Here is an 18442-nt window from a genome sequence, read left to right on the forward strand (position 1 = left end):
AAAGAGTTCAGGTTTGACCCTCTCTCTGCCTTGGTCTCGTCCGTGTGGGGCCGAGCTGAGGTCCGCCCGGGCCGCGGCTTTTATTCGCACAGGAAACTCGGGGACGCGCCCCGAGAACGGCACAAGGCTGAGAGATTCAACGGCGGCGGTAGTAACTATAGAATAAATGGACTATAGCTAGTTATTGCAGTGGAATTGTATAGGGTAACACCAAGACGTACGTGGGTTGACGATGTGGTGAGGAAGTGAGAGCATTCAGTCTATGATACACAGTGGTTGCAACGGGATATCAACATCAACTTGGCCAATTGCAACCCGGGGGTGACGTTTACTGAGTTCTGTGTCTGAATCCGGTATCGCTTGGGGGCGTATCATTTACTGTACACAGATTCCTACAACCTACATATCAAGACCTCTGATCTGTGGAACTCATAGCCAAGCTGTAAAGAAAACATTAATAAGAGATCGGCCCATCTCAAGACCCCTTACAACAAACTGGGAATCTAAAACAACGGTTATACTGTAATATTTTGTTATCTTTCTAAAAGAAATGGGTTGCAACCTCTACGTAGCAATAGCTCATTTCCAACTCTGTCGATCTATCCTCAGCATATTATACTAAACCTGCTGGCCGGATAAACACACGCGCGACGCAAGGGTTGCACCAAAGTCATAGCGAGCTGAGTCACCGTATGAGTAATCATGTCAATTCGTCATTATGTTTAAACACTGCGTTTAGGGACGGGACAAGAAAGCAGAACCGTCGGATACGGGGCGCGGACACGGGCCCAGGAGCTTTTCCGGTTCACCGGGCTCTCACAGCCTCCGTCAGATGCCCAGGAATCCGAGACAGTACCTTTGACGTTTCCCGTGGACATAGACTTGGTGTTCGTTTATCAGTGGCAAATCAGTCAGCGTCAGTAAATTCTAGCAATAAGGTTAAGCAATATTTTAATCCAATAGACTACATTATTAGAGATGCTTGACAAAAAGGGTGTCCTCTCGCAAACTTAAGGGATAGGCAACGCGGATAGCTGACAGCTAAAAGGGACATGCCTCAAAGACTCGACGGTGATTGTCAGGGACAACTCAATTATAGTATGATGGTATTGGACTAGGAATTCATGATATCAAGTAATGGAATAGCTACGAGGCTAGATTTAAATAGCATATATGACTTACCCAGAAGAAAGGAACTATCTAAGTATTACAAGCTCAATATCAACACCAAACAGCCCCAAATTAGATATATATATATATCAATTGATTAGCAGGTTCATCTGGCGTGTATCGTTTAAGCATTATAAACAATTGTTGTCATTTAAAGTCGTCGCAAGTCATTTCTTGTATAATTTAGGAGTGTCATGTAGCAATGATTCTTCGCAGCTGGTCTAACATGTTTGAACTCATAGCTGCCGTCAAGCTCATGGTTTATTCATACCATCTAATCTCACCAACTCTCTAATTGAATGTCGATAGAGAGATCTTATAATCGTTAAGTATGGAGGTTCGTAGTAGCATCCCCTGCTTAACTTGTCAGATATGAATGTTGACCAAAACAATGTCAGTCCGAATTCAGCTCTATTATCACGGTTCCAACATTCAAGATCTCTAGGCTCCGGTCACTATGGCAGAAACCACTATGATTCCTATCAATGAAGGCCGTGTGTTGGGTTCTAGGTAGTAGCTATTTTAGAAATAGGCTTTTAGCAAGTTCTCATGTTGCAGGTGCATGCATGGCTTTGGTTCGTGATGTGTACTACCTACACCATTGTAACAGCACATCTCCCTCATGTTTCATTAAATACCTAATACTATAGAATTCTTTTTTCATCTTACTGAGTCCGTGCAGTGGCACCTATAGTTGAAGGATGGAACATACCTCGTTGCTAAGGATGGTACCAATATCTCCTCCGGGGAGGGACTTGCTAACTTGAACGAATCTTGTCGCAGCCGGATTGCTGGAGCTGAAATTACCCAACGCTTCGAGCTGAATGAGTGTGTCCGGTAGAGTGATATCTCATAGGTGCCTTATATGCCTATGCAGGTCTTCGTCGTGTTCTTAATTCGAGGTCGCGCGAGTCCATCAATAACCAGAAGACGTGACTCTGGGAATCAAGACTGATCCCCTTATTCTTTTCAACCCACGGTTCTGGTATTATACTTGAACTACACAGCCTATAAACTGCTGAGATCAGAATTGTGGTGCTTGGTACTGAAGGGTATATTCTATTATCCTCGTTGGTTGTGTTGGTTGGAGCTGGTGTAAGTAAGAAGGCAACTACACTAGGTAAGTGTGTATCTCATACTAGGTACACATGATGAACTACGGTACGCAACTCAATTCAAGATGTAATCGGTTTTTATCTGGTCTAACACTTTCCAGTATTGGCGATCTTGTCATCTAATGTTGCTCTGGCTTTGGACACCAGTGAGTCCCTACACTCGAGACTACTTGGGGCTTTGCGACGTTTCTCCGACCAAACTGAATTCTAGAAATATTTCAGTCATTTAAACACTTTAATAGATGCCGCATTACCAAATACGACACGGAAATGTGCAGCGGACAGTTGTTGCTGTCAACTTTCCTTGATACATACATACCCTAGACTGACACATTCTCGCCTGTCGACCTCCGCTGTATGCTTTGTATATGCTGCAAAACTAATCTATTGAATCTGAAGTCATGTTATTGTGAGCTTGCGCATCGTATTTCCATTTTGCTGATCGTAAAGATCTGGTTGTTGATTTCACAGGTGGAAACGAAATAATCTACGGAAGCGTTGCTCCTCGAACTCACGACACACGCCAACTTACCGAGTGACACATAGCAGGTTGGCTATTGAGACCCAGAAGAACATCTTTTGAGGGAAGCATTTGCATTGGAGCGAAAAACGCGGAATATGAACGTTGTCGCGTCTCAATACCTCACGTTTGTGGATAGAGGATATCGTTCAGTGCCTGGCTAAGGCGCACACTGCAGTGCTGGTCATGATCGCCAAGATATATATTCATCCTGTAGCTCATAGAATGATGTTTCAAAGCGAGTAGACAATGCTGGGATGACAATGGCCATGCTGTGCCTCTCCGAAGCAGACCAAGTCTCTTCTAAGCCAACCAGCATCTACCAACTAATCTGGGCCAACACCACGAAGAAGAGTGTTACTCAGCACTAAAATAAGTATCACTCGGCAAAAGCCCAAGTATGTTGGATAAAATAAAGTATTAAGCTCTTTGAACAGTATGAGTGATGGTGTTAACGACAGTAAGCACGTCTGCTGACTGTGTTGGAGAATCCGAGCTCTGCTTATCTGACATTCCTTCATGAGTAATATTCGAGCTTAGTGTCAGAACTACCCATCATCGTCAGCGTATATCCGAAAGATGGGTTGGATCTGACGAGAGTTGATAGAGGACGAGAGTCATACGTGTGTATGTAGATGCTGTAAGGTTCTTCGTAGGAAAGTAGCTCTTGGAACATTCATCATAGGAATTGGCGATGCGGAAACTTGAGTTGAAATGATTTCTGTGAGAGCGTTCGATCACTTGCGACAGCAGTTCTGCGGTGAGGCTGTGCGTGTCGATGATGATAACCCGAAGGCGGCTTCGATAAGTGGTGATGAGGAGGACATTCAGAAGAAGGCGGCGTTGCAACTAATCCACCAAAAATCAAAGGACGACAACAGCTTGATCGCAGTCAATACCGAGAATGAACTTCTTCGACTCCCAGCAGAACTCCAACTTATGATCCTACAGCATCTCACATTCGGCGAGGTCGAGTCTCTACGACGAACATGTCGTCTCCTTCGATACACAATCAATAAGCCTTTCATCCGCGAAGTCTTCCCCAGCATAAAACTCGAACTCCTCTCAACATGCTTTCGCTGTCTTCGCTACGACGCCATGGGAGATCATCTCATCCATGCCGATGAGTCTGACGCGAGATACCCTCTGGCCAACGAATGTCTCGACTGTGTTTCTTCACGAGGCGGTTTTGTCGTGGGACGTATGTATACCCTCGGGACGTTTGCGACGGTTTGTGTATGTCGATACTGTGGATTTCCTGTTACGTCGGATGCGGCGTGGAAAGAGTACGAGTTCCATCGTGTGTGCTATAGGCGATATCGGATGATACTGCTGTACTACTTTTTGGTTGGGTGTGCGCAGTGTACGATTACCATAACAGCAGCGTCGTTGTGTTGGAAGCATTATAAAAAGGAGAAGCTGGTTCTTGGACCTACAGTGGTAAGTGAGTGAGTATGAGGATAGAGTGTTGTGCTGACGAGCATAGGTCAACTTTCTCATGGCATGCTGGGTGTTTTGCTTGAGTATGGTAAGGGGCTCAGAGCTAAGGACTTATCACTGGTCTTTACTCCTGGAAATAGGCATTTTTGGGCTTTGGATACCGCCCCTTACGGGTGTTGTCAGGACCATGGGGAAAGGAACTGAGGGAGTTCGAGCAGCAGACATTGCAACAATCTTTTTCATTGCTTGCAACATGTAAGTCTACAAGCCTACAAAGGAATCACACTAACAGAACAGGTTATTTCGTTTCATCAACGTCCTTGGAAACACTCTCCTTGTCTCCGAATACAAGCTCTGGCGCCGCTACATGCCAAATCAATCAAAGCCAGCTCAGATCCTCAACAAAGTCACTGCGTTTCTCATCTTCTGGACGTACCCACCGAGTATTGAGCAAAAGTTCCCGGGGAAATGGTGGTTCTCTAGACAGAACACTCAGGTTTGACACGTCAGATGGTGGATGGTCTGGGGAAACGGGACTTGCAATCTGGGGTAGATCCGGAGACACGGAGGGCGTGGCGGTGACACTATTCGATTGGTCACTGAAGTTGCAGTCACTCCTTTCTTTTTTCTCTCTTTCTCCATTTTCACATGAGATCGCATCTGATCTAGTAATGTTTCGTTGATCTTCTTGGGACATGGATCTTGCAAGATTATGGGGAATGGCTTGGCTATGCAATGCAGGTCACTTCAGCTCAACAACTCAACCATGCGCTCACGGGAGATTGGATTATGTTGCTAGGCACAATATCATGGCGTTGCTAGGTCTCACTAAACGTGCTTGTTTCACGAGATGATTCTAGATTTGACATCCTTGACTTTCAGGAGATTATGTCGACGAGGCAACTCGGTAAAACTTGCTCATTTTTTAAGAAACTCCTGCTATTACGACTTGGTTTTCTGTCCTCCTAGTTGGCATGCTTCTTGGTCGTCGTCTCGGTGTGATTGCTCGCAACTCGGGGATCACGGAACCCTTGGCTCTGATCACCGCGCTCAGCGACATTACCTCCTCCCTGTCCAAAGGCGCCCTGGAGGGACTGGCTAGCTGATCGGTCATTGCTATTCTTGCTGCTGCCACCCTTGCTATTGCTGTCGTCGCCGCCACCTGATTTGTCCACTCTAGGCTGGTGTTGGTCGTGCTTCGTCGCGTCTCTCTTGGTTGGCATGCCGTCGTAGTTGCTAGCCACTCTCGTATCCTTGGCCTCCTTTCCAGACCCATCACCAGCTTTGGGTCCTCCGGTGCCAAACAAGCCCTGCAGCATTCCACTGCCGTGAGAAGTGCTCGACGTACCGGGCTGGTCCTTGGCAGACATCTCAACTGAAGTTCGAACGTTGGAGCCGCCAGCGCCAACTCCACCGCCGACTCCACCGCTGGGGAGCCTCTCGGGAGGTGCTGTGGTGCCCTCTTTGCGGTTCGAGTTGGCGTGGCTAAGCTCGTGGCCGCCCGTGACGGCATTTCCTCCAATGCCGGCGCCGCTGAGCCCTTCGGCCTTTTTGGCCTCCGCGCGACCCCTGCGATCTTGCTCAGGCGTGGTTTCGGGCTTGGATCTGCCTAGGTAGTAGACACCTGCACCGAGAGCTGCTACGCCTGAGATAATGGGAACTGCAGCGGAACCTTGTTGGCCAGCACCGAAAACTGCCTTCATTTTGATGGTATTTTTAGGGAGTGAGTGATGTTAGAGTGTTTAGAATTGGTGTTTGTAGAGTAATAGTTGGAGGTCAAATGTGATCAATTGGACAATGTTTGGTTAAGAGAATGGATTTCTCTCCTCTGTTTTTTTTCTACTGTCTTGTCTGTGACGTCGTTGATACAGTCATGACATATGGGCTACTCATGATGACAGCATAGACGTGTAAGTCAATACCACAAACAGCAAAGACGTCAGGGACCAGAGCAAGCCATGATGGATCATTTATCGATAATGATGAGCCCTTTTATCAGGACACAAAGCTATTGAGTCTTATAATCACGATGAGGTTATAAAACGGCGATTGAATGTGTAAATCATCATGATCGAGTCGAGTTGATAACATGGAACTCGTGGGCCAAATACCATCAATGACGGCGTGAATTCACTGACCAATGAGATTGTTGAGTCTCGGTCTTTTGTTCTTCCGTTAACCCCGGAAATACTGCACTGCATGTGCCGTATTCTTAGCGAGAGCACTAAAAGGCGGAACCGCGATTTAGCGTGATACTAAACCACGGAGCCGCAGTCAACCATTGTTTCCCCTCATCTCAGGGCGTTGCAGGGGCAGAATCTGGGGCAATGGGGAAAAGGGAAAAGGGAGTTGTTCACACTCTCGACGTTCTTGGCCTTGGACGTGACGATCGATGCACTTTTGTATTGAGAGTGGGATCAGGTGACAGTCAAAGCTGAAGTGTGCTTTGACTGATGAGATGCTCTTCGATTCACTGTGAGCAGAGATATAGTCCATCAGATACTGAATTGGAGACGAGGGTTGCATTTCTCGAGTCAGTCAACGACCGTTCCAACATGTAACCAACTATTATTATTATGCAGCCATACAGAGACTAAACGCTCTCAACAGCTGGTCTTGTCGTCTCTATCCCCTCTGTCAGCCCAACTAAACTGAAACGCATCATAATCGACCCATCAACAAAAAGCTTCTTGTCCCAAGACACTGACTTATACGTACCCTGCCACGTTGCCCCTACACCACTGCCGTAACCTTATAGGCCTCCTCCGTAAATCTCATGTACATCCAATCCATTGTATAGTGATATCCACTCATCTGGCAGCGGATCCGAAGTTCTGCTTCTTAGACCACCAACTCTAAGATGCACGGAGGTAGTACCAGTCCGGGGCCCCGGTGATCTCTGATACGTATCCATGATAAACACATTCGTTGGGTAATTTCGATCCTTTCCCCAGACTACAGTTTTGTAAGTCATCTATTCTGCCTGTTGTGCTGTTTCTCCTATATCCTGTATAAGTCACCAAATCTTCCCCTCACAGCACCTCAGCTGGCCGGAGAATAACCCAAAAGTCAATCTTGCCTCTCGATCTAGACTATCCTCAACTAGCAATTGATACGCGTAGAACATTCACTCTCCCCCAAAAAGAATCCCCCCCCGCACAGAATGCATCAACGGTGAGGCTGCTCCCTCCCTAGTCCCTGTCTCCCTCAGCCGGGCGAAGGGATCGTGTGGAGATGGTGGCATCTGGGGTTAGTAGAGAGAAACTGTGAACTCCAACTCAAGGTCTTAGCGCTGCCAATCTAAATTCCTCCCCCGCAACGAACAAACGCAACCGCGCAACGCCAAGCTGGGGTAGGATGCTACACTCCTTTAGGCTGCGAGAGGTTAGACTGAGACCAAAACTCGTCGAATCGGATAGTTAGGCCTCCTCCTTCTCCAACCCTGCTGTGGCTTTGATGAATCGAAGACATGCCTTGACTCGGATGACACGGCGCCAACGCCAACCAAAACCCAAGACTTGCTCGTGCTTCTAGACGGACAGGCGGGCTGATCTTTCCTGGTGCTTAGATGCCGTTGTTGTTCCTCTCCTCCTAGTGGTGGAGATCTGCAACTGAATGAACAGACCATACAGGACCTGGGGAAGCAAAAACAAAAGCAACATGAACCAAAGATGCAACATGGGGCCGGATCAAAGGGTGGCGCCCCTGTTCCGTGCCAATCTGGGGGAGCCAGGCTTGGCTTTTGAGCTTATGTCTCCGTATTGGCTTGCAATTTATATATATTAGGGGAGCTATGGCCTGATATAAGTCCGTCCCTGTCCCTGCATCTGCATTGACTCTGTTGTCTCTCTCTCCTCTTCACTACCCCATAAACTGATTTCGATTCTATATACCCATTGCGACTCTTCTCCTTTTCACTAAGAAAGATCAGTCCCTCCCCAACAATCTCCCATCCTGGACGAAATCACCATCATGGCCGCTACCACCGAACACAGCGAGCAATTCAACGAGAAGCACGATGGTCTCAATGGCTTCGACCCTGAGGCCCAGCGCCTGGAGAGTCTGAACAGGTTGCGAACTGCTCAGAGTGTTCAGATGAGCCCCGAGTTGTTTGAGAAGCTTTACCTTTCGCCTATGAACAAGGTCAAGGGAGACCTTCGACAGACATTTGGAAACCCTACACCAATGTATGCCGACTTCATCTCCATTGACAGTGATATCGATTGCTGACAACTATTGTAGTGCTCTTGTTGGTTTCCTCCTCGCTTTCACGCCTTTGACTTGCGATCTCATGGGCTGGCGAGGCGCTGGTGGCAGTGGTGCTGCCTCAAAGTATGTCTTCATCCCCTAACACCCTTTTTGAACGCGTCTAACAACAGCACCAGCGCCGTCTACGTCTTCATGGGCGGTCTTCTCATGATCATCGGTGGTATTCTCGAATGGGTCCTCGGCAACAGTTTCCCAGCCTGCGTCTTCTGCTCCTTCGGTGGTTTCTGGTTCTCTTACGGTGGCACTCTCATCCCTTCCTTCGCTGCCTACGCCTCTTATGCTCCCGCCGATGCCACATCCTCTGCTGAGGGTCTTGCTACTCGAGGTTTCAACGCCAGTCTTGGTGAGTCTATACAATATGCAGGATGATGATCTTTTGCTAACGATACACAGCTTTCTGGTTGCTCTTCATGGGCCTCTTGTCCTTCATCTTCCTCATCTGCGCTTTCCGAACCAACGTCGTCTTCGTCATGATCTTCTTCAGCTTGACCTTCTGCTTCTTGATGATCACTGCTGCTTTTTGGGCTCTGGCCGATGACTTCACTGGAAACGCCAAGCTCGCTCAAAAGCTCCTTGTGGTATGTCTCCTCCTACACTATACTTACCTCTTACTAACTTGTCACAGGCTGGTGGTGCCTTTGGATTCGTTACATGCATGTCTGGCTGGTACATCCTCGTCGCTGTCCTCTTCGCCATCGTCGACTTCCCCATCCAAATCCCCGTTGGCGACTTGTCCACTGTCATCAAGGGACACAGCGAGAAGGCTCGTCGTGCTTAAGCTGGATATGATGGGATTAATATGGAAAAGGGGTTGTAAGGATGATACGCACATCGGGGCATCTCCTTACTGGCGTTGGTGATGGCGTTGAATCATCCAACAATTGGAAATGGGCGGCTTCTTGTCCGACGTTCGGACCTTGAGATTCGAACTTTATTCAGTTATTGGTTACAACCAAGGGATCTAGTTGCTTTATTAGCGGAAAAGATAGTGAATACCAGGGACATTTCCCAAACCGCTGCACCACCTTAATCATTCGCTTTGAAAAGCAACCCTGGTTATTAAACTTCCTGCAAAAGTCCACTCGCACTTGGGGAGAGCGAGAGTGTCACTGAGTTGAGTTTGTTGAGTCCGTAGATCTCCTTCATCTTCCACCCCAAGTCGCCGTGTGCTACAATAAGAACTAGAAGCGATACAAGGAGCAGACATACACTAATGTCATATTTAATACTATAATGGCCACTGAGCTTTAGAAAGACATTACGGGAGCCTTGTCGTGTCTTATGTAATTTCTCCAACATGTCTTCTTCGAAAATATGAGTACTCGACAATGTCGTTCTTAGGCTACAGGTAAAAAGGTGGCAGGATGCTAGATTGAGGGCACATTGTTAATCAAGACGAATAGCAAGATAATTTAAAGATCATAATATATTGAGAGATATCACTTAAACTCCTGTAATCCCAAATTCGTGACTCATATTTGGGGACTGCTTCTTGGTTCCAGCCCTTTCACTACAAATCCAACACTTCTTCAGCGACACCTTTCTTTCTGAGAAGCACCTTGACATCATCCCCGTACCTCTCAAACCCAACGTTGAATCCCCCCCGTAGAGTTGGCACTCTAAACTCCTCACCAGGAGCTGCCTCAATGTCAAAAGTTCGAAGCATAGTAGCAACAACAGAAAAGACGATATCAGTGCCAAACACGCGACCAGGACACATATTGCCCGCAACTCCAAAAGCTCTGACCTTGCGAACGGCACTTCCAGAGACTTCGCCCGTTTTATCGATGAAACGAGAAGCTCTGAAAGTCGCGGCATCAGGGCCCCAGTTGTCGACGTCCAAGTTGGATGCACACATTGGAAGCATGAAGATCTCTCCTTGAGGAACGGCAATTGGATCTGAGTCGGGGAGGTTGAGCATGACATCGTGACGAGCGATTCGAGCGACTCCTGTCATGTGAAGGCGGAGAGTCTCGTACCAAGATGCCATGAGCCAGGGGCACTCAGAACGAACATTGACAAAGTCGAGGCGCGGCTTGTCTTCCCCTTCAACGTGTTTGAGCTGTTGCACCTCGTCTAGAATGACCTTCATCAACTCTGGGTCCGTCAGCAAGTGGCGTGTGAGCCAGACTGCAAGAGTGCTAGTGGTTGCGAGGAGGCCTAGAGCTGAGACCATCTCAATGTGGTAGTAGTCTGGGTTATTCTCCCAGTTGGGATCACTGTGGGCCACGACGTTGATGCTGTGGGCGGTGGTTCTCATACGAGCTTCGCGGTGCTCGAGATGGAATTCGCGAAGTCTGGTGAGGAGGTACTTGCGAGAGTTCCAGGCTGAGTTTGCTGTAAGCCAAGCGAAGGGCCGTCCAAGAGTATCGAATGTCTCGCTGAGTTTCCTAAAGTTTGTTAGTATTTCCTGTCATATTCAATTGGGTAGAACTTACATGAACTCGTTAGAAAAGTCTTGATCCATACTCCAGGGGTTGGCAACTCCCCAGACTGCACTCGCTGTAGCAGAGACGGCCAGCTCAAACACCCAACGTCCAACGAGAACTTCATTCGTCTCTGGCATCTTCATCACACGATCTCTGATGTTGTTGCTGGAGCGTTGATTGAGGGATACAATGTTCTCAGCGTGTCCAAACTTTTGCTTGTGCAGAGGCTGAGGGTTGTAGCCGAAGACAGCCTTGATGGTTTCGTCCTTGAGACCAAAGAGGCGGGGACCAACATAGACAAGAACTTGAGCGAGACCAGTGTCATTGACATGACGGGAGAGGACTCGGTCCATTCTGGGATGACAGACAGTGATTCGTGCAAAGGGGATGTTGATAGTGAAGATTGGTGCAGTGGTGGATTTGATCAGGCGGTTGATGTACCGAGTGCTGTCAATGGTCAGGCCAAAGAGATGGCCCAACCAGGGAACAACGCCAGATAGGCGGGGGAGATTGGAGATGGAAGGGGTGTCATTGATGGAGGACTTCTCCTTGAAGGAGCTTGGAGATGAGAGGAATTGTAGAAGACGATGAGTCAGTGCTGGAAGGACGTAGACTGCCAAAGAGAAGAGTATAAAGGTGGGAATGAGGTTGATGGTGAGGGAAGAGAGGGCCTGAGATTGGAGGATGGAAGACATGTTGAGTTGAATCAACACTATTCAATAGTCTAAGAAGAGAGAGATAATTGTGTAAGAGATGATGTGATAGTTGCTCTGATGAACCTCTTCTTTCGTTTGGCCATCACTTCCACTTATACAACTTCAAGATAGACCTTCTCCTCAACTCCAAGCACCTTCATCGTGATCAACTTCAGGTCTCGACAGATCTCTCCACCACCAACCTCAGCTGTGAACAAGCCCAAAGGCCTGGACTAGCAAGCTCGCCATATCACATTCCCAGCTGCATCACTTATCACATGAATAATACCCCCAAGACCACGATCTAGCGAATTTTCGAGCCACACGTATCCAGAAAAAGACTCAAATACCCAATGAACTCGAAGAATCTTCATGTTTGTCGTTACACAGGATTCTAGATAGAGTTCGATATTGTTGGAAAGACATATATGCAGTTGGTTCTCTTTTCCACAGGAGTGGGTGTACACGGCGATGCCCTCACTTGTGAACAACCCAACAGACATTCTAGATCCGGCGATGCCTTGGAAGTTGTCAATAGTTCATCAGCGTCGCCCAGCCTTGTACCGCCTTCTCTGACGCCCTTTTATTACGTCGTCATGTCTCGCATATTATAGGGGGCAAAGGAGTTGGTGGCGTACGCATTTGGGGTTGGACCAACTTGTGCTGATAACATGGCAATACGGTGAGAAAAACGTTTATCTGTGCAATGGTAATAACCGTTACGCTTTATTTGACTTCCAACGTCTAAGCTAAATGTATGTAGTTCTTCAGGAGACGGCAAGTCTAAAGTGTGTAGCTTTGTTAATAGACTTCTGTACCTAAGGCCAAAGACACAAGCTGAAGTATATCACGCCCCAGACTACGAGCCAACAGACCGGTTTCTGGAATCTCCGAGTGACCCCGTTTGTGTGTAACCTTTCTGTTGTTAGACACTTTCGTTCAGGTTTCCAAGTTCCAAGTCTTTGGGTCATAGGCTAATTGCACAACACCCTCTTTGCTCCTCAACCCATGCAGATATATCGCCATCAGAAGTCTAGATCTACAGCAAACAAATCGCTTTTTCGGATCGGTGCGAGTACGGCCGAGTGTGGCTCCAGCCTGATCTTCGGGCGCCGAGGAGAACAACGCCAAGTATAGTCGGTGTGAGTGTTGGACGCCATGATTTGACCAGATGGGGGGATATTGTTCTACGTTATACTCCGGGTATTAGTACACTCCGGGTATTGGATCTTGCGTAGATTAGGTAGGTGACGCTTGTATCACTCAACTCATCGGGATCGTCGACGGAGGATTAATCACACGAATTGGTAAGGCTGCGACCAACGGTGGCGTGAATCTTTACTCCTCCAGCGGCGCACGATCCAGGGATCTACGCTCACATGAAAGAGGACTTGTATATGGCTGCGCAACGGTTCTTGACTTGATTGGATATAGTGACGAGGTTGTATAACGGGCGTTAATTATAGGATATGGGCTGGAATGCCGTTGAGTGTTGGCGTCGGGTTTGGCTGGTCTGTGAGACGGGATACTGCTAAAGAATCAACTGGGCGGAATGGCTATTGCATCATATCCTCTCTATTATGACTTGCATTTGGTGAAAAGATGATTCGTTGTATTGTTTGCGAGCTGTATGTAAGATTCTATGCAGTTGGATGTTCATGTTTCATGCGTTGGAATGTTGTGATCGGAGTCGCCTCAAGACAAAACACGACTCAATTGACAAACTGCATATGTCTGAGACATGCCTCTCAATTGCTTACCTGGGGAAATAATAGAGTAACGCACTTTATTGGTAGAGTCAAGAGTCCAAGATGACATGTCGTGTCTATTGTTCATCTCAACTTATTGCCTACAGGTTTACACGACTACACAAGAATAAACCTACCACAGACCGATTGTCATCAGGGTACAATTTATTGGCAATAGCTTATCACAAAGTGAGCTTCTGCGTCTTATGTAACTATAATGCTTCAGTGTGAAGGTAGCGCAGGCGATTTGAAAGACGTGGGTGTTGGATGAGTGTTGTACTTTACCCAGTGACGCAAACTAGTTCTCTCAGCTATAGAGAACTACCTGGGCATCATACGTTTGCTACAAGACTTACCCAGGTCATTAAGTGTGACTGATCTTCAGAGTTTCATCTGAAGGATAGATGCACATTCACCCTCTTGATGAGTATTCATGCGGTGACTCAGTTTCCAGATTATTGATCTCTGGGTAGCAAGATGACACGACAAGGGGTCGCGTTCGAGGTTCTCAATATAAATTTATCGCAATTAACAAGGATTAAATATGATTCCATTGATTGAGTCAAAACGACTCCGTATTGGATCCTTTTTTTGGCAGGGAAGTGACTCGAATAAAGTTTTTAGTGTCAAAATCGAACTGCGATAGCGGAGGCGATTGATAAGATAAGAATCACAAATATTCTCTCTTTCCCCTCCAAACGCAGTTACACTCACTCAACCTTTGCATTTCCTCTTCTTTTTTTCCCATCCGCTTCTTATTTAATAATACACAATCGCGATGGCTATGCGACTCCCCCTCCGAGCTCGATTGGCGTCCTGCGCTGCCGTCGCCCGTCCTCGGATCGTCCGCCGAGGATTCGCTTCGCTACCGAATGCCGACGTCGCGGCCGATTCCAAGAGCGCTGCCATTGTGAACGAGCATGCGCCTTATATGGTCGCCACATATGCTCGTCCTCCGCCTGTGTTCGTCAAGGGCAAGGGCTCGTGGTTGTGGGATGCTGAGGACCGAAAGTTCTTGGACTTTACGGCTGGTATCGCTGTCAATGGTCTCGGTCATTGCGATCCTGAGTTTACTCGAATCTTGAACGAGCAGGTAAGAAAACTATAGTTTAGAGGGTGTAATTAAGTTTCTAACGGTCAATTTCAGGCTCAAACTCTCGTTCACGCCTCGAACCTCTACTACAACCCATGGACAGGCGCCCTCTCCAAACTCCTCGTCGAAAAAACCCTCGAATCAGGTGCCATGCACAACGCCGCCTCAGTCTTCGTCTGCAACTCCGGTTCCGAAGCCAACGAAGCCGCTATCAAGTTCGCCCGCAAAGCCGGAAAGGTCGTCGATCCCTCGGGCGAGAAAGTTGAGATCGTCTCGTTCAACAATGGTTTCCACGGCCGAACTATGGGCAGCTTGTCCGCGACACCGAACCCCAAGTACCAGAAGCCCTTTTCACCCATGGTCCCTGGCTTCAAGACGGGAAACTACAACGATGTTGCTGGAATCAACGATTTGGTCACTGAGAAGACATGCGGTGTTATTGTTGAGCCTATCCAGGGTGAGGGTGGTGTTACTCCTGCGACTGAGGAGTTCCTTGTTGCGCTTGCGAAGCGATGCCGTGAGGTTGGCGCTGTTCTTATCTACGACGAGATCCAGTCTGGTCTCGGCCGAACAGGAACTCTCTGGGCTCATGGTAACTTGCCCAAGGAGGCTCATCCCGATGTCCTCACAACAGCCAAGGCTCTCGGAAATGGTTTCCCTATTGGTGCTGTGCTTGTTACGCAGGATGTGTCTGATAAGATGAAGGTCGGTGACCATGGCACCACCTTTGGCGGAAATCCTCTTGCCTGCCGTCTGGCGCACTACATTGTCGGCCGTCTCTCCGACAAGCAACTCCAAGCCGACGTTCGCGCCAAGTCCGAGATCTTCAAGAAGCGCTTCGCCAAGCTCCAGAGCCAATATCCCGATCTTGTCACAGAGGTCCGTGGACGAGGTCTGATCCTGGGTCTGCAGTTGTCTGAGGATCCTACAGCCATTATCAAGGCTGCCCGTGAGCGAGGATTGCTCATTATCAGTGCAGGCGTCAACACATTGCGATTTGTGCCGAGCCTGACTGTTACGGATGAGGAGATTAACCAGGGACTGGATATTGTGGAGGCTGCTATTGCCGCTACTCGATAAAGATAGAGCTACGTGTTTATGATTACTGGTTAAAAGTGTTTGATGTTAAGACGAGAGCGAGACTAGACAAAAGGCTAGATACCATATACTAATTTACGTTTTGCGATTGCCATAAATATGATAAGACGAATGTCAATTATGGATAGGAATGAAAGGGCCAATTGAGTCATTGGACTTGGTACTAAATGAGATATAGCCATGTTGCGATTGGAAATTACAGAGTCATGTGGGAAGACATTTCAGAATGTAGATTCAAATCAATTGATGGCCTGTGTCCGTATATAAAACGCACATCATGACACGCTCAACGCCAAACATCCCCAATATCCTATGTCCGTCTATATAAATCTAGCAAATAGCATGTGTCTTGCCAGTCTTGCCCTGAAGAGAATGCGACTCGCCCTGAGAAGCGTTAGTGAATGAACAATTGTTACAGAATGCAAATGACTTACCTTGTAAACAGGGTGGGCATGCTTTCCACGACCCATGGCAGAAATGTGATTCCTGATGTACTCCTCACGCTTCTTGATAGAATCCTGATCCGTCTCCTTGAGGAGACCGTGGCACAGCTTGACATCGCAGATGAGCTGGTCACATCGACTCTTTGTAAAGTCCTCTCGGACAACAACACGCAACATCTTGACACCAGAGTTGGGAGCCATGGTGTAAGCGGGGACGACCCAGCCTCGAGAACGGAGGTGGTGGGCGAGAGCAAACTCGTCGTAGTAGCGATCAGGATCACCGCCCTCTTCAACAGTCTTGAAGCGGAAGGCAACGAGGGGGAGACCAGCTCCAGATCGTTCTGACATGATGACGAAACCCAAGTTCTCAAGGGTTTCTGTCAGGTAGTCGGCAGTACGGGTGAGGTTGCTCATGATAGCACGGTAACCATGCTTTCCGAGGCGGATGAGCTGGTAGTACTGGCCAATAACCTGCGATGCACCCTTGGAGAAGTTGAGAGTGAAAGAGGATTGGTCGGCTCCGAGGTAGTTGATGTTGAAGACGAGCTCTTGAGGGAGGTACTCGGGAGATCGCCAGATAACCCAACCAACACCAGGATACACAAGACCGTACTTGTGACCGGAAACGTTGATGGAGACGACCTTTTCACATCGGAAATCCCATTCTAGGTCTGGGACGACGAAAGGTGCGACGAAACCGCCACTGGCAGCATCGACGTGAATAGGAACGTCGAGATTTCGCTCAACGAGGAGGTCGTTGATGGCCTTGATATCCTCGTACTCGCCAGTGTAAGTAGTTCCGAGAATAGCACACATGCCAATGGTGTTCTCGTCACACAGATCAACAGCCTCATCAGGATCCATGACGAATCGATCAGGAGTGCAGTAGACGAGCTTCTCGTCAATCTCGAAATATCGAGTGGCCTTTTCCCAACAGACCTGCACAGCAGATGACATGACAATGTTGGGGTGCTCGGTGCTCTTTCCCTCAGCTTGTCTGCGGTTCTTCCAGCGCTTCTTCATGGCCAGGACAGCAAGCATAATAGCTTCTGATGAACCAACAGTGGATGTACCGACTGATTCGCCGGGGGGCGCGTGGAAGAGATCGCCGATCATGTTGACACAGCGGTTCTGAATGTCGGCGGATTGAGGGTACTCCTCGTAATCGATGAAGTTCTTGGAGAAGGACTCGGCCATGAGCTTTTCGGCCTCATCTTCCTGTTATGGGTGTTAGTGAAGCTATTCAGAGGTTTGATGGTGGGGTAATTTAGTGCCTGTGCTGGTGTTGCACAGAGCACCCCAGAGCCAAGAAATGGTTCGTCTCCGCTGTGGGCGGGCTTGGCAAACGACGGATATGGATTGATTACGTACCATGTAAGTAGTGACAAAAGATGCCAAGCTAGTGAAGTAGCTGTTAGCAGCTGTTTTCGGATCATCCAAGTGGAGGTAATGGAAACTTACTTGAGCATGGGGTTGTTGTCGAGACTCAGATCATCCTTGATCATGCGATACGCAATGTCGCGGGGCATCTCGTTCTCTGGCATATGATGCCTGGGGAGGTCCATGCCCGCAAAGCGAGAGCCGTAGACGCTCGTGGTGAACTCATCCTGGTAGCTCGCAAGCTGCATCTGAGGCTTTCTCGAGGTGCGAGAGCTCGTGGAGCGGACAGACGCAGCGTCAGAGTCGTCTCTCGCACGGACAACAGAGAGATGAGACATGTTGTCGATGAACGAAGGCGTAACAGTTCCGTTGGCAGAAGAAGGAAGATGTTGGCCGCTGGAGGGGAAGTAACCGTTTGTACTTATTGATTTCACGGGTCTTCCTTGGTCGTCTGTCTCGATGATGGGAACAGGTGAGGCAGCCTCACTTGAAGAATGTTGTACGAGACTCATGATGAAAGAGTTGGGGGAAGAGGGGTAGCTCTTGATATAGGCAGTAGATATCACACACAAAGTCTAATGTAGTGTAATGTAATAGGCCAAAAAGGGAAAAACGGGAGCTGCCGGTTTTTCCTTTTCCTTGCTTGCTTGCTTGCTTTCGTATAGTGTAGCAAGTGTTTGGTATGCGTGGCGCGTCTTTGGTTGTGCTCGTTTTAGTTGGTTAGAGCTACAGTGACGATGACGGCAAGCCGCAGCCGTGAAGGTTCAGTGGAGGGGGTAGAACGGGAAGCTCGGCAATAATTTCTGGTGTTTGAGAGCTGAAGCTGTCCCTTAGCGCGAAGGGGGAAAAGGACGTGTAATGCAAGAGTTGTTATGATAGATGAGGGGGGACAGATATATGGATGGATATATATGAGATGGATGGTTATGTTATGTATGAGTGATGCAATGCAATAGAAAGTATACGAATGGAATCGAGGGAAAATAAAAGAACTCTCGTCGAGGCAGAGCCACCGACTTTTTAAACAATTCTCATGAGGACG

The 18442-nt window shown here is 48.1% G+C and overlaps 6 protein-coding genes across 6 annotated transcripts; 3 read left to right on the forward strand and 3 right to left on the reverse strand.

Moving 5' to 3' along the window:
• Positions 1-3519: 3519 nt before the first annotated feature.
• Positions 3520-4747, forward strand: FTJAE_8201 (uncharacterized protein; the record flags this gene model as incomplete). Its single annotated transcript, XM_037354993.1, has 4 exons — positions 3520-4006; positions 4292-4333; positions 4386-4500; positions 4543-4747. The coding sequence occupies 4 exons, from the start codon at positions 3520-3522 to the stop codon at positions 4745-4747; spliced, it is 849 nt and encodes a 282-aa protein (XP_037204717.1).
• A 463-nt stretch (positions 4748-5210) lies between these two features.
• On the reverse strand, positions 5211-5948 carry FTJAE_8202 (uncharacterized protein; the record flags this gene model as incomplete). Its single annotated transcript, XM_037354994.1, has 1 exon — positions 5211-5948. The coding sequence occupies one exon, from the start codon at positions 5946-5948 to the stop codon at positions 5211-5213; it is 738 nt and encodes a 245-aa protein (XP_037204718.1).
• Positions 5949-8217: 2269 nt separating this feature from the next.
• Positions 8218-9292, forward strand: FTJAE_8203 (GPR1; the record flags this gene model as incomplete). The annotated part of the gene is made up of 5 exons (XM_037354995.1): positions 8218-8432; positions 8488-8577; positions 8631-8857; positions 8908-9092; positions 9140-9292. The coding sequence occupies 5 exons, from the start codon at positions 8218-8220 to the stop codon at positions 9290-9292; spliced, it is 870 nt and encodes a 289-aa protein (XP_037204719.1).
• Positions 9293-10024: 732 nt separating this feature from the next.
• Positions 10025-11638, reverse strand: FTJAE_8204 (cholesterol 7-alpha-monooxygenase; the record flags this gene model as incomplete). Its single annotated transcript, XM_037354996.1, has 2 exons — positions 10025-10904; positions 10953-11638. 2 exons carry the CDS (start codon positions 11636-11638, stop codon positions 10025-10027), a joined length of 1566 nt encoding a protein of 521 aa, XP_037204720.1.
• A 2526-nt stretch (positions 11639-14164) lies between these two features.
• On the forward strand, positions 14165-15559 carry FTJAE_8205 (acetylornithine aminotransferase mitochondrial; the record flags this gene model as incomplete). The annotated part of the gene is made up of 2 exons (XM_037354997.1): positions 14165-14479; positions 14534-15559. 2 exons carry the CDS (start codon positions 14165-14167, stop codon positions 15557-15559), a joined length of 1341 nt encoding a protein of 446 aa, XP_037204721.1.
• Positions 15560-15907: 348 nt separating this feature from the next.
• FTJAE_8206 (glutamate decarboxylase) lies at positions 15908-17912 on the reverse strand (the record flags this gene model as incomplete). Its single annotated transcript, XM_037354998.1, has 4 exons — positions 15908-15961; positions 16012-17238; positions 17392-17431; positions 17482-17912. The coding sequence occupies 4 exons, from the start codon at positions 17910-17912 to the stop codon at positions 15908-15910; spliced, it is 1752 nt and encodes a 583-aa protein (XP_037204722.1).
• Positions 17913-18442: the final 530 nt, after the last annotated feature.

The sequence above is a fragment of the Fusarium tjaetaba genome (assembly GCF_013396195.1).
Source record: "Fusarium tjaetaba strain NRRL 66243 chromosome Unknown NRRL66243_c0000174, whole genome shotgun sequence".
Lineage (NCBI taxonomy): Eukaryota > Fungi > Ascomycota > Sordariomycetes > Hypocreales > Nectriaceae > Fusarium > Fusarium tjaetaba.